This window comes from Copadichromis virginalis, linkage group LG20, assembly GCF_057382275.1.
Source record: "Copadichromis virginalis isolate Kocher_CV1m ecotype Utaka linkage group LG20, C_Virginalis_male_GT1.1, whole genome shotgun sequence".
Classification (NCBI taxonomy): domain Eukaryota; kingdom Metazoa; phylum Chordata; class Actinopteri; order Cichliformes; family Cichlidae; genus Copadichromis; species Copadichromis virginalis.
This window is the reverse complement of record NC_140637.1, coordinates 5,852,376-5,868,323: the sequence shown is the minus strand read 5'-3', so window position 1 is coordinate 5,868,323 and position 15,948 is coordinate 5,852,376. Positions and strand designations below refer to the sequence as shown.

At 43.3% G+C, this 15,948-nt stretch overlaps 2 protein-coding genes across 3 annotated transcripts in view; one reads left to right on the top strand and one right to left on the bottom strand.

Moving 5' to 3' along the window:
* Window positions 1-15,948, bottom strand: part of cntn3a.1 (contactin 3a, tandem duplicate 1) — an 87,214-nt gene that overhangs the window by 39,830 nt on the left and 31,436 nt on the right. For both annotated transcript variants that reach the window (XM_085442773.1, XM_085442774.1), the window contains exon 5: window positions 7,066-7,161. In XM_085442773.1, coding sequence (XP_085298899.1) covers window positions 7,066-7,161 — 96 coding nt within the window. The remainder of the gene's footprint in view (window positions 1-7,065; window positions 7,162-15,948) is intronic.
* Window positions 790-3,706, top strand: LOC146684136 (uncharacterized). The gene is made up of 3 exons (XM_085443433.1): window positions 790-2,410; window positions 2,498-2,719; window positions 2,768-3,706. Exons 1-3 carry the CDS (start codon window positions 1,496-1,498, stop codon window positions 3,704-3,706), a joined length of 2,076 nt encoding a protein of 691 aa, XP_085299559.1. The 5' UTR covers window positions 790-1,495.

Sequence of the window (15,948 nt, the reverse complement as noted above, 5' to 3'; positions counted from 1 at the left end):
TATCACAAGACATGTCCCGCATTCTATTTGATTGTGTTTATTTCATTCAGCAGCAGTTTAGAAATTTATCAGAAAACCAAAAAATTAATTTCTGTTTACTTGAAAGATGCCTGTTCTAGCAAGAGTTACGAGTTACTTCAACATTATTTTGGAGTATTATTATATTCAAAATAGAAACTTTTCAAGAAATGTTTAATGGCTTTTATCCAGCAGGTTCTTTGTTGCAGTTAGTTGTTGAGGAATTAATAAATAGGCAAAACAAATGTTAACATAAAAAATGTGCTCATCCATTTGACATGTTTATAAAACCACGATAATTACTTTAGCTGGTGCAGCCTTGGGTGTGTGCACTTCTTCACCAATTATTCTAATAAAGCCTGTTTTGTTCAGTAAAAAAAATAGCGTGTGTGCTGAATTGGTGTCTCCACTTGGTTCCTATTCAGCCAGTTGTTCCGCCTACTCCTTCCTTCATCCAACCTTCCACCCAGACTGAATAGACTGCTGCCCCAGTACTCAGGCTTGCTCCATGTCGTCACTCACTTCATTAAATGATAGCCCACACCACACTATTCAGGGTAGCTGTGATTTAGAGTGGGCAGCTTGCCTGAAAGCCTCATGTTATGTGTTGTGTTAATGCATTAGTGGTTAGTGTATCCCAGTACTTGGCTTGTTAACTGTTGTACATAAAAGCCTTACTATCTCTCACTTAGTGACTGCTAATTATTTCGTGAGCTATGTTGCTTTGTTATTTATCCATGCCATTTATAGACTGAGGCTCTCGGTGTCATGGTCCTGGGCCATGTTGGCCCAGTGTTCTTAGTTTTCTTGTATGTTTGTATTTTGTTCCTTATTTAGGCCATGTTTTCTGAGTTGCCCTGTTGTGTTGTTCCCTAAGTGTTTTCCCTTCATGGCTTTTACCCCCTGTGTGCCCCTCTGTGTATCTGTGAGCCCTCGTCTCTCCTTATGTTTTATTCCATGTTTCCCCTGCCCATTATGTCCAAGTTCTCCCCGTGCTCTCTCTCCCCCCCCGTGTGCCCTGTGTATTTATGAGCCCTCGTCTCCCTTTGTGGTTGTTTCATGTTTCCCCAGCCCGTTATGTCTGTGTTTTCCCCGTGCTCTCTCTCCTCCTGTCTGAACCTCTGTGCACTTCCTGTTTACTTTGTGACTCTCACGCCCGTACATGTCATGTTCAGTTCACCCCGCCCTGTCTCGTTATGATTATCAGTGTCACCTGTGTTCCCCGTGTGTTCCCACTTTCCTCGTTAACCCTCTGTGTATTTCTGTCTGCGTCTCCCTCTGTTCGGCGTGACGTCGTCCCTCATGCTGTGTGTGGATCTCCCTGTGTCTCCCTGTGAGTTCTTAGTTTATGGTTTCCCAGTTTAGCCTAGTTTGTATGTTTGTTCTACCAGCAAATAAAGCTGTGTTTTGAGTTCACCTCCCCGAGTCTGTGAGTCCTGCATTTTGGGTCCAACTCCTGCCTGCCGCACAGCGATTCATGACAGTACGACGTCACCACAACATGGACCCAGCAGACTTACCCGGGGAGAGCGATCTGATACGTGTCCAACGCCTAGTCGAGTGGATAACCCACACTTCCAATACAAGGGCAAAGATTGTGGGGATAAATGCTATCGAAGCAATCCTCAAAGGAAATTCTCATCTCCGCCAGGTCAGAGGATGTTTGGACTTATTGGCCAATTTGAATGAAGCCCGGGAGGCGGCGCGAACTCGGGAAATATCAGACTTGGCCCAGCAGCAACAGACAACAGCCACCCTGGAGCAGCCGCGTCAGTTTCACCGGCCGGATGTGGTTTTTCCCGGCCCTTTGGAGCCATCTGCGGGGAAGAAACGTCGATCACGCCGCGGGCGCGCCACCCCACAGCCGGACGTTCGGACTTTTACATCGCCGGCTGTGGTGAATAAGGACTCTTTTTCTGTGTCGAACCGTGGGACTATTCGTTCAGGGGTTGTGTTTTGTGCTACGGATGGTAATGTGAACAGTTTATTAGCTGCCCAGCCTCCTGAAGCTCTCTTAGCTGCCCAGCTACAAGCTGCGTCTCCTGTGTCCCCGCTAGCACAGTCATTAACTCCACCACAAGCTCCATTTTCACCTCTACCATCGCTTCAGTCATCAGTTCGGTCTGCCACTCAGTCGCCCTTAGCTCCATCATCCACACTACCACCTGTTTCTCTTCCACCACAACCGTCACTACACCCAGCCATTCAGGCTGCTACTCAGTCAGTCATTCAACCCATAGCCCTGCCATTAAGGCACTCTGTAGCCGAGCCATTAGCCGCCCGACCCGCAGCCACTTCAGCCACTCCTCCACCCGTCACACCTCCACTACAACCATCACTGCAGTCTCTAGCGCAGTCTCCTGCAGCTCTGCTTTCCCCAGTGCAGTCTCCAGTGTCCCCAGTGCAGTCTCCAGTGTCCCCAGTGCAGCCTCCAGTGTCCCCAGTGCAGCCTCCTGCAGCCCTGCTTTCCCCAGTGCAGTCTCCAGTGTCCCCAGTGCAGCCTCCTTTAGCACAGTCACCCACTCAACCACCAGCACCACAACCGTCACTACCTCTAGTTCATTCCCCTGTGAAGTCATTAACTCCACCACCTACTCCACTCTCACCACCACCGTTACTACAGACATCAGTTCAGTCCCCTGTGCAGTCGTTTACTTCTCCACCGTTAGCAGCTCAGGTCCCCGTGTGTCCAGCAGCTCAGGTCCCCGTGTGTCCAGCAGCTCAGATCCCCGTGTGTCCAGCAGCTCAGGTCCCCGTGTGTCCAGCAGCTCAGGTCCCCGTGTGTCCAGCAGCTCAGCTCGCACCTGAACCTTTGGCCCAGTTCCCCGTAGCAGTGCAGTTTTCTAGCCAGCTTAACGTTGAGCCCGGGGTCCCAATTCTCTCTGGCTCTACATCGGCTCCTGCTGGAAGCTCGGATGAGCTCATCCAGCACTCCGCGGCTCCCGTGTCGCCATCTACCTCGTCCGCTGGGGGTTCCAGTGAGCCCAGCCAGCACCTCCTCGTCTCCGCTGGAGGGTCCGAGGGGCCCGTTCAGCCGCCCGTCTCCGCTGGAGGGTCCGAGGGGCCCGTTCAGCCACCTGTCTCCGCTGGAGGGTCCGAGGGGCCCGTTCAGCCTCCTGTCTCCGCTGGAGGGTCCGAGGGGCCCGTTCAGCCTCCTGTCTCCGCTGGAGGGTCCGAGGGGCCTGTCCAGCCTCACGCCTCGTCAGCTGGAGGGTCCGAGGGGCCCGTTCAGCCTCCTGTCTCCGCTGGAGGGTCCGAGGGGCCCGTTCAGCCTCACGCCGCATCAGCTGGAGGGCCCGAGGAGCCTGTCCAGCCGCCACCTGCGACCGCCTCGTCGTCGCCTGGTCCGGCTGCATCCGCCTGTGCTTCTGCTACGCCTGGTCCAGCCTCTGCCTGTGCTTCTGTTACGCCTGGGCCAGCCTCTGCCTGTGCTTCTGCTACGCCTGGTCCGGTCTCAGCCTCTGCTTCTGCTACGCCTGGTCCGGTCTCAGCCTCTGCTTCTGGTCCAGCTTTGGCTTCTGCTTCTGCTCCGCCTGGCCCAGCTTCGGCTTCAGCCTGTGCTCCCCCTGGTCCAGCCTCAGCCTCTGCAGCTCCGCCTGGTCCAGCCTCAGCCTCTGCAGCTCCGCCTGGTCCAGCCTCAGCCTCTGCAACCTCGTCTGGTCCGGCCTCCGAGTCTTCGTCCTCGTAGGCTGCACCAGAAAGTAGTTTCTCTTGTTTGCCACAATTATCATTCAACTACATGTTGCAGTATGCCGAGGCAAACAAGTTTTTGTGTAGTGGTGCTCCGTCTTGTACTTCTGTTTAGCCCCTTTTTGCAACCTATTTCACATGGCAGCTGCCATCAGCCTCCAGCAACTGGTCACCAACCCCTTAGGGAATACACATTTCCCCTGGTGACTGAGGGTTGCCAGATCATCATCAGCGGATTCCTGGGGCTGTATGGCTGGGGCCCATGCAAAGGGAATTTGTAGGTAGGTAGGTAGACTGCATTTAGCTTAATTTAAAAAAATGGGTCATGCCATTGCTGTGCATCTACTTATCATTCCTTTTTAAAAGTAGGTAAAGACTCTGTATGAGACTGGATGTGACAGATATGGGCTTGGTACAATGTAACACACTGACAACAATCGCTTCAGGACTCCAGTCCCAAATGATGGGCGTCACGTAGGAAAGAGTAAGAAAGGCGTGTGGAGTTTATCTAAAAAAGATTGCATGTGGGAAAAATTGACATACAATATCAACATGAATTATTGAATAGAATCACAGAATAAATCTATTTACATTTGCCTGAAGGAACCCCCCACATCACCACCACCATATCTCCAATGATTTAGTAATTTTTTTTAGCCAAACATGCTGGCACTCATCTTAGCAAACATCTATGAAAAATTATGTTGTCACAAGATCCGAGATCACAGTCACAACAAAGCAGCTGGAGTGAAATAGACTGCCAAAGTGAAACATCAGAAGACTAGAGAACCTTCTGAATGTCATGCAGAGGAGTTTATAATCAGAGATGTTATATTTCGGATTCTAATTCAAATGAAATGGTACCCTGGTGATAAATGGGAGCGGAGTCACAAAGATGAGTACAGAAGTAGTACAGAGTACAGTACAGAAACCCCTGCTGATTTCACCATCTGTTAGTTAAAAGTAAAAACAATGTATTTCTTCACTCGTAATAAAAATAAGGCATAACATACATATATCTATTTTTTTACAAAAGCTGTGAAACTAAAAGAGTAACACTCTACGCATGCGAAGAAAAATTACCAAGTTCCAAAAGCTTTTAAAAGGTGCACATATTGTAAGATTTCTCACGTATCTCGCATATTGTGAGAGTGAAACTCTCAGCTGCTGTTAATGTAAATAAAGCTGGATTATGTATTATAATTATTGTATGGTTCAAGTGCAGACTTTCAGTGCAGACATAATTTTATATATATATATATATATATATATAGATAGATAGATAGATAGATAGATAGATAGATAGATAGATGAACTGATTTAATACTAATCTGGACTTCCTATTCTGTGCTACCTAAGGCTTTTAGATGTTACTGAGGTTTGTTTATTATTTTTAAGAATGTAAAACATTCTGTTGATTTAGTCACTCCCAAAGTTTTATTTTCCCATCTTGTGGGGTTTCTTTTAAGCCAAATAATTGCCTCCCTCACTTGTTCTGCCAGCTCTTTAGGTCTAATATTTAAAATTACAGTGAAAAGTTATAAAATACAAATTCAATACTTTGAATGTGCTCATTTGTCATGAAATACCAGTGAAAGGGACCAGACCTCACCTGGCCATGAAATTGCTTGTCAGGCAATAGTCCAATTAAATTTGAATTTGTATGAATGTGGTCTGTAACCAAAAATGACTGTAATTCCTAAATAGCTAATGCAAGTTTTTTGTAAAGCCCCATGAATTAAAGCTTGAAGTCTATACTTCTGTATGTGACTCATATCGATACCTTTTTTTAAGTAAATGAATGTAAATGTCTTTTTGATTAGGTGACTGTACATACAATCAGTACAAGGAGACCTCAGTCAGGATTAATTAAAACCTCATTTTTGTCCTCTTACCCAAAGAGAAGACTGCCCACAAAAGGTAGTCAAAGCACTCACAGTGAGACATTGGGCAGGTGATTTTACTACAGATGGTGCTGTAGCTGAAACTCGAGACAAATATGCATATCTTCCTGATTAAACAAGCGCTGCTGTCTTCTACATAATGCATAAACTACTGGATTAAGATTTCTGTGCCCAGTTTTTTCCAAAATATTTTTGGACACCGTCATGACACTGCTATTACAGCTCAACACTCCAGACAATGCTGCTGTTCAGAATGTGTATTTTGGCTTGTGGACACCTTAGAGTACTTGTCTGTAAAAGAGCTATTACATTTCAAGTCTGCCAGTTGTGTGCATATGGCTCATTATTTTAACTTGTCTTGTTACGACAAGGTGAGACATCTCATTTCAAACACAAAACATAGCACAACAAATATAGGCCTTCTCTTCAGTTTGCAAATGAATGAGACAAAATAGCTCCGTTTGTTCTGCAGGTTTAACGCCCCAGTAGCATAAATGAGGGTTATCGTCTAAAAACCAACACCTTAACAACGTCTTTCATTCCAGTCCCAAAATTAAGGACTTGCAACTTCATCTGGATGTAAAACTTGGCGTACTTGTACTACAGAGTATTAGGGCCATAAACAGTGTTCATTTGGGGAATAGAGTTGAAATTTCGAGATTAAAGTTGAAATACTACTTTGAGAAAAAAGTCAAAATGTGGAGATTACATTTCAAGCCAGACAACTGCCACATCTTCTATACCTGCTACGAAATGCCTCATGTAGATGAGTTAGTGAAACAACTTGATCAGCTGACTTAATGTGTATTGCGAAGTAAGCCTGAAACCTCTCCTCTGTTTCACAATTTAATTTTTAACTAACCTGTGACTGGCAGCAGGACAATACTATTATATTTACAGTAAAACCCTCTGTCATGTGCACTAACATTACATCCACGCAGTGGATAATTACATTCAGCCTTACTGGCAAAAGTCAATCTTAAGACCGGTGTGTAGGAGTTAATAGCACTGGATGCTAGCTCGCATTGATAATGTCATAGATGAAAGCAGATGATGTGAAGCCAGCAAGGTATCTTCAGAGAGAGGCTCAATTACTCAGCCTGGCGGGACCCCAGCCGCAGTCAGCCTCTCCAGTCTGTATGCCAAAGATTTTCCTCGCCCCCATTGAAAATCAGGCTGACAGACCAGAGTGTCCCAAAGTAAAAATAACTCACTTCGCTGACTTTAAAAACACAGACAAACAGACAGGGGATCTGAGCTGGAGAACGCAAACACTACTTCCACTTTGTTCAAGTAAAGGAGAAGATAAGGAATCAGAGAGATGATACCACAGTATTTCTACGTTTCTAGTAAAAAAAAAGAAAAAAAAACAGATTTATGTAAGGAGGATATTAAAGGATATTTAAAGAAAATGAAATGAAATGGAAAAAACATTGAGAGCAGTCCATCTTACCTCCAGAGTGGGGGGGAGGGCCACAGAGCAAGACCACTCCTTGACCTTCACGAACCCTCACTGGACTTCTTCTCTGAGTCTTGAAATTCTCCAAGTCTGTTTACCACAACACAAAAGCAATAAAGCAAAAGTAATCATTTCATTTTTCATGAAAGCCATAAGCACACAAACACAACAAGTCTGGGTGTTTATAGAGCTAAAATAAAGAAATGCACTGCAACTCATATATGTGGTTGCTCAATAATTTCATATCTAGTTAGCGCACGGCAAGTGACCAGAGTTTAACGGTGTTATATGATATGCATGCCTGCTGTGAAATACTGGTGGTAGTTTTGCATAAATGCAGACATGGTTCTATAAAGTCCTAAACACTTCTGACTGGAGCAGAAAGCAATTCTTCAAGTATAAGTCACACATGAGTGAATTTAATTGGAACGGCGTATTATTATCACTTTCTGTGTTTCATCCACTGCACACAGACCAGCAACAATTAAATGACTAAGACTGAAACATCATTTGTATGGAGGCCGATTACTTGTTGACAACCTGCTGAGAGAAAGCAAATAGAGACAGCAATCCTTGAACACTTTGCCTTTTCTTGCCTGCTGCGGCTCTTGGAGATATCGCAGGCGTAGCAGCCAAATACGCAGCTGCCATATAATGACATAATCAAGACTGAATTCAAAAACAGGGCGAAAGAATGCAAAACTGACACCTCCTGTGTGCGAGCACAGTAGGATGAGCGTTCGCAAAATAAAAGCAGAGCGTGATCTTTTCAGACCTTGTGACTAATGGAAAAATTGCATCCAGCAGAATGTTATCACAACTGAGAGCTTTTGTTTCGGTTCACAAATGATTTTATGAAAATCTCCTGTATGGCTTTCACAAATTAATTAGCAGATCATAACTTTTTTTTTTCATTTGGAACAGACAGGTTTAATGGATGCTTCGTGACCATCTTAAACTCAGGATGAGCTATGGTTGACAATTACATGCAGCAACATTTAGGTTCTTTCTGGTCATCCAAGACATAAATACTACCACAAGCTGCTGAGGCAATCTAGAAAATATTATATTATATTATATTATATTATATTATATTATATTATATTAGGCAGTACACACTGTCATATTATATAAAAATAATAATTCATGCTAGTAATCACTGTAAAAATCCATAACAAAATAATAACTATAAGATATAATTTCACTGAATCTCTTCTTCTTCACATCTATTATCTATTTCACACTGAACAGAAACGAAACTTTTAAGACCATTGCAATTTAAAACACTGGTAAGCCTGGAAAAATGACCGTTTCTGGCTGATCCGAAAATACAAGTTTCATCTAATTTTATCGGCTTCACTGAATATATTGAGATTTAGTAGAATCTGAACAACACAACTTCACAGGCATGCTTTTTTCTCAGACTATACAATGAGATAATGGCTAGTGTCAGAATGAAAACATGCCTGTTGCATTAGCAAAGGCATTTGTTTAGGAGACTCAAGGTTAGTTAATCTTGTTTCAGGATGTAGGAATGCACACAAGAGTTATTAGGGGTTTTTTTTAGTGCAGGAACTGGACAAATGAAAATTTTAGTGATGTAGTGATTTTTTTAAATGGACGTGATTACAATCCATCATGAACAGGACATGAAAGTCATGTGGAGTTCAACACCTACATGAGTGCAGACATGAAGCCTTTTTTCACAGCAGACATTTTCAAAGTGTTCTGTCAGACCATCTCTCCCTTCTGCTACACCCAATATACACACAAAAGACCAAGAGCACTGGGATTACAACCAAAACCGTGAGAACATGGCCGCAGGATGCTATTCCGATGCTTCAGGACTGTTTCCACTGCACAGACTGGGATGTATTCAAGGTGCAGGACACTGACAATCGTGTCGCATTGGACAGTTACACCTCCACTGTCTTGGACTACATCTGTTTCTGTGTGGACAATGTAACAACTTGGAAACGATTCCGTGTGTTCCCTAATAATCCACCCTGGATGACACACGGAGTTCAACAACTTATTCGAACAAGGAACAACGCTTTCAAATCCGGGGACCAGGAGGCATACAGTGCTGCCAGGGCCAACCTGAGAAGAGGCATCAAGACTGCCAAGCAGCAGCACAGGAGACGTATCGAGGCCAGGTTTGAGAACAACACAAACCCAAGGCAGGTCTGGGAGGGCATCAGGGCTATCACGGACTACAAAAGAAGAACACCATCACCCTCAGCCGACAGTTCTACTCTGGCTGAGGATCTAAATCTCTTTTATGCCCGTTTTGACAGGGAGAACACCGACCCTGTCCTGTCCCCTCTCCCCTCAACCGACCCTGCTCCGGTCCTGAGCACTCATGAGCTGAGGCGTGTGTTCCGGAGCATTAACACCAGGAAGGCGGCCGGGCCGGATGGAGTGCTGGGCCGGGTGCTAAAAGACTGTGCTGCGGACCTGGCGGACGTCTTCACCTCTATATATAACACCTCGTTGTCCTGTTCACTGGTACCATCCTGTTTCAAAGCAGCAACCATCGTTCCCATCCCAAAACAGTCAAATGTCACATGTCTGAACGATTTCAGACCTGTGGCACTCACCCCCATTCCCGCCAAATGCCTGGAGAGACTGGTCATTAAACACATCAGAGCTGCTTTTCCACCATCCCTGGACTCGCACCAGTTTGCATACAGGGAGAACCGGTCAACCGAGGATGCGATCGCCACAGTGCTGCACACATTACTGAAGCACTTGGAACACAGGAACACCTATGCACGGCTCCTCTTTGTAGACTACAGCTCGGCTTTTAATACCATCCGGCCATACAAACTCCGTCCCAAACTCCACCAACTGGGACTTAACTCCTCTCTGTGCAACTGGATTGTGGACTTCCTCACTAACCGTAGACAGAGTGTCAGAGTGGGTAAGAACACCTCTTCCACCCTTGTGGTCAACACCGGTGCCCCTCAGGGGTGTGTTCTGAGCCCTCTGCTATACACTCTCTTCACCCATGACTGTATTTCCTCCTGCGCGTCCAATCTCATTGTTAAGTTTGCAGATGACACTACAGTGCTCGGACTTATATCCAACAATGATGAGACAAACTATAGGACAGAGGTGCAACAACTAGAGTCATGGTGCCACGACAATAACTTGGTCTTAAACACCAAAAAGACCAAGGAGATCATTGTAGATTTCCGGAAGAGGGGTCATAACAACCATCTGCCTCTCTTCATTGGCAGTGAGGCGGTGGAGAGGGTGAGCAGTTTTAAATTCTTGGGGGTAACTGTGACCGAGGACCTGTCCTGGGGCAACCATATCACCTCAGTTGCACGGAAGGCCCAACAGCGCCTCTACTACCTGAGGAGACTGCGGAGCGCACACATTCCCAGATCTCTGATGTTGAACTTCTACAACTGTGCCATCAGCAGCGTTCTGACGTATGGATTTCTAGTGTGGTTCCCCAGCTGCACCAAGGCCGATCAGCAAGCACTCCAGCGGGTGGTGAAAGAAGCTGGCAGAATTATTGGAACAAGTCTGCCAGAGATCAGTAATATCTTCCCCACTCGCTGTCTGAGGAGGGTGCACAGTATCCTGCGGGACCAACATCACCCTGCGCGCCACCTTTTCCATCTGCTGCCCTCAGGGAGAAGGTACAGGTCTATACAGGCCAGAACATCCAGACTGGCCAACAGCCTGTATCCACAGGCTGTGAGGCTCCTGAACTCTCTGCCCCCCTCTCACGGACAATAACCATATCCAACTTCTTAATAGCAATGAACTGGTCTGCATTGGTGCATCATATCTTTATTCTCTTCCCCCTCCTGCCCCCCCCCCCCCTCTTTCTTAAATAGATAACTATCATATCTGATATCATATCTCACAGTACAATAATATTGAATGGGTTGCATTGTTGTATTTTGTCATGTTTCTCAGGTCTTTGTCTGAATTTCTACGAACATTATTGCTAAGGATTGTCTTATTGCATTGGAGTCACACTGGGTTAAATATGTACACTTGGGTTTTAAGGGGTATTTATTATTTTCTTCTTTTTTTGGGGTTGTATGGAAGCCCCAAACGCAATTTCATTGTTCTTGACAATGACAATAAATAAATAAATACTAAATACCAAAACATGGCACAGTGTAAGAACGACTGACCGCGAGCAAAAGAAGGATCCTGATAGATATAACAGTTTTTATGATTTACACCCATGGTTCTCGTAGGGATGATTATCATTCTTAAGACGACAGCGCTAGCAAGCTGAAAAGCAAGGAGCAAAACTTTTACATCTACCTAAACTTCCTACATTATTATAGTGAGAAAGGTAACCAACTATCTGATGACATTTAAAGCTAGACCTGCTCTGATAGCCTCACAGCAGGAGCAGGAGCTTTTAAACCTGCTCTATGTGTGCTGTTTGCACGTACTCACGTACCCTGTGTTTCTGGGTGTTGATTCTTCCAGACATGCTCAGTAGGTTAGGCTCTATTTAGGCCAGAGGTGTGAGTCTGTCTCTGTGTAATTGACTTCACCCTGCCTTTCATCCATTGTCAGCTAGGATATGCTCCAGCTGATCATTCAGAGGATAAAGGTACAATTAATGGATGTTGGATGCCCTGCCAGAGCCACTACCACTGCTGGACTGGACAGTGTATCACAGCAACTTCATTTGCAAATACTTTGAATGATTTGATGCAGTTAATAGTGTGAGGAATCACACATTATTAAAGATAAGAAATATTATAATTATAAAAATTATAACACCCTGTGGACTTGCAATGATATTAAACAAAATGAGCCGTTTTCCTTATAGTTCCTATAATACAACTTTTCGAAATCTTTATTCTCCCACGTCGTAGGGCTTTATTAGAGCACAGCAAGTAATAATGTACCTTTAGGAACTTTTCCCCCCTAAATTCTCTAAAAGTAATGATGAAAATTAAAAATAACATTTTATGGTAATGTCCCGATCACTATAAAATGTAGGTGCAAAACTCTTTCTCCTTTGTAAAGCAGTTTAAATTTCTTTTTCTGAAAGAAGATGTGAAATGTTCGAAACGCACTAGTGTGTCACTTTTCTTGTCAATCTAACTGTGATTTAATTTACCGGCTACACAACACTAAAAAAAGAACTACTTACTGCATTCACATTGTTAAGAAAATAGTTGCAAGGCTGTAACTGTTGCAAGTATGGTGGATATATAAATATATTCTATTTATTTATAATACTATGTTTCAAAAATTTCTGGGCTCATACATTAGGAAAAAAAAACAGAGGTGCTCAGCTCACACTGGGAGTGAGTCTGTCCTGATCAGTATTCCTTTGGTGTATAGCGGGGCATAAATGAGCTAGACGCACTAAAAGCCAACAATGCCTGACAACCCAAGCTGTTCGGCACCACGTGCATCATCTTATCAAGCCCATCACACTGCACCTCCTTTTGCTTCTCCGTGGCAGGGTTCAGGCTATTTGGAGTGTTTTCAGATCCATGAAATTGGATATGAATTTGCATTTTTGGGCTAACTCTTTCAATGTGACCCATTGTAATGAACAAGAGGAAATTATAGCGAAACCAAAAAGTGAAACTACTCTGTCAGAACTGCAGCTCAATTTTTTCCCCCAGCCATTAGACAAAAGGCATAACAGAGTTTTTATTGTCAGAGAAATTGCACCTACCACCTCACACCTGGATTTAGGATTGCAGTAACAAATGTCACATGTGATGCTGGCAGCAAATGTGTCACCCATTTTGCATTTTGACAACAAAGAGCATCTTTAAACTTCTGGAAGACTAAGATGAAATGTCGAGGTAAGATAAAATCCTATTAGCTAACACAATAGTATATGTGATGCAAAGCCATAACATAATGATGTGCCTTGCCAAGATGACTGTTTTTTTTTAAATCTTGTTAATGTTGGAGAAAAGATTGAAAAAGGGTGGATTAGTGTTTCCTGGTTAAAGTTCCAGATTAGTACATTCAGTGGAGTTTGGCATCACTACCATGTATGAGTCTAGCCAGGTAATAAGTTTGATGTCAAGCTATAAAAATATTATACTGTGTTACCATTTCTCAGCCCATTTATTTACTTTTTAGCACTGCCATTAACATTTAGTTGTTTTTGATGCAATAAATAATATGCTATGTAATTACAGCTTCACACTACAGTAAATAGTTTTATACTGTATGATTTTCTGTTGAAGAATGAAAAAACAGAGCGACTAAAAAATTATTTCAACTGTAGAAAGATGGGTTACTCATCAGTATAAATTCTTTCTATCTAGTTGCTACATAATAAGTGTTCAACTATCTTGCAGACGATGAATTGCAAGTTACCAATGAGGAAACCAAATAAATAACTAACTGCGATGACCACTGCTGTGAAACCGTCATCTTCTCTCATTTTGTCTGCATCTTTTCTTGCCTCCCCTCCAATCTCTGTTCTCAGAGAAGAATCATTGAGTAAAACCCTAACAGCGTGTGATGCATGACATTTAAGGAGTGATAAACATCAAAGGAGCCTATTTCTCACCGCTGGTGTCTCTTGACAAGTACAACTGTTAAGTGCACATGGCCTTTCTTCTGCAAAAAGAAAAAAAAAAAGAAAGTCTTAATTTTCACCCTTGTCAAAAGCAGTGAAGAAGCCACAGAGCTGATGGAAATAAGAGGAGCAAACAAAAGAAAGACACGGAAATCTTAGAAGCTCAGAGAAGCTGTGAGACTGTGTAAAATGTCAAGTCCTCACTTTTTTTTGAAAAGTGGCAGCACAAAGAAAGGACTGTGAGAAAGTATGAAACTGTTCCATGGGTTTCCAGTTATATTGGCAGAGAAAACATGTAGTGATTAGTGTAACTAGTTGCCTCATAAATATGAAATTACGGTCACAGTTTTGCAGAACAGTATGATGTCACAGTGACATTGAACTATTAAGGCTATTCACTCCATCGACATATTCAATTACACGTCTGTGTGAAAAAGTAATTAGAAAATTCATTCTTGGCGGCTTTTTTTTAAGGTCAGACAGGAAAGCAAGCCAGGTGGAAGCGAAGGTCTGCTTTGTGCCCAGACCATAAAAAAGGAGAGCTATACAGCATCAATAAATTGCTAAGATTTACACTGCTAAGATAAGCTGTTACTGCTGCACAGAATGGTGCAGAAATGGTGCAAAGCCCAGGAAGACAGGCTGTAAGGAAAGTCATTGTTAACTAAGACTGTTTGAGAAGACTGCTCAAAATCACTGCGCCGCTAGCTTACGTAGCATTGCCTTTATGCCACAGGTGGGCTGCCATTTACATGTGGCTCCATTATTTAGGCTTAGTGATTGTATGTGTGAGATTGCTGGTTTGTATAAGCACAGGGGAAGGTGACCTTTGGGTAAACGCATCAGTCTATTTCAAGCGAGGAAGCTGCACATACTTAAATAACTTGACAGACACCTTGATCTCCGAGAACCCCATTCTAATCAATTCATGCTTGAGTTTAAGGAAACATCTGTCACAGATGTGATGAAATTCGCTGCAAGTGCTTCTAAGAATAGGATAAAGTGGGGTCACAGAGACCTTGAGCTTTGGCCACAAAATCTAGGAACTTCATACTTGAGTACAAATTAAACTTTATGATAAAACTTGAAGAAATTCCCTGAAAGACTCAAAAGATATTGCCCTGATGGACAACCTAAAGACAACTCCGGTCAGGGTTATCTCCATGAAGGAGGCATTAAAATAATCATGTCGTATGCAATTACAGACGTGAATTCTGCTCAGAAATCACAGGCACCGAGATACAAGGGAAATACATCCTAGATTGCGGTCATAAATACAGCTATTTCACCCTTCATTAAACACTGTGTTACCCTTGTGGCTCTATAAGCAGCAAAGAATCTAGGCAACACCATGTTCCGTCTTCAGGACACACATTCAATACACTTTGCTTCGTTTGCAGGCCTTGCAATCTGTTATATAACGTTGCATCTTGCATCAGTGGAAATCCTTTCACTTACATAAAAAAAAAACATCCCTTGGGGATTAAGAAACTTAATCTGGCTCGATCACCAACTAAATTATTCCTTCCAGCACTCCCAGCAGGCAAGCAGAACCTTTTAAACGTGAACTGTGTATTGTCAACAGGATCAGGACCCTTTTCTACTTTTAGAGATTTAAGCCCCTACCAGATGGTAACAGAAACTGTTACATCATCCATCTTTCAAAGGATTAAAAATGTAGGCCAGCTCAATTATTATATATGCAATAAACTTCCATGAAATACAAATTTGATGATATTAGAACCATTAGATGGTGCAAATCTAAGACTTTAATCTTGTTCACCAACAACAAAGACTGATTGCATTATTAAAGAGAGCAAAATATTCAATTAGGAGAACTCTGCCGTCACTGTTCTGGATTTGTTTCAGCGGCAGTGCCTTAAAGCTCTGTGTGCAACGTTTATCTTTATATTCACTCTGTTCACGCCATTACCTGGTCTTTGTCTGCTGAAGTTATTAGAAGAAGGAGTGCAATCCCCTTGATTTCTGAGAAAGCATTTTCAGCAATTCTGAGTCACAGTCTGTTACAAATGACATGATGCTGACTTTCATAACAGACTGCTCCTCTGTGAATGATTCCCTTGACCTGAAACCCACTCAATCACACAGCACACTTAATTAAGTTAAACCAAGAGCAATAAATAAGATGTACGACACATCACCACTGATGCTTGTCCTCATCCGTTGACAAAAGCAGCAGGTCTCAGGTCAGGCCCGGGCGATGGATGAGACCAATAACAATGACATACAGTTCAAGCCTGTCCCCAAAAATTGATAGGAAATGTGAATATGATCAACAGCCCACTGGCAACTCAGCACACAGATTTGCTCTA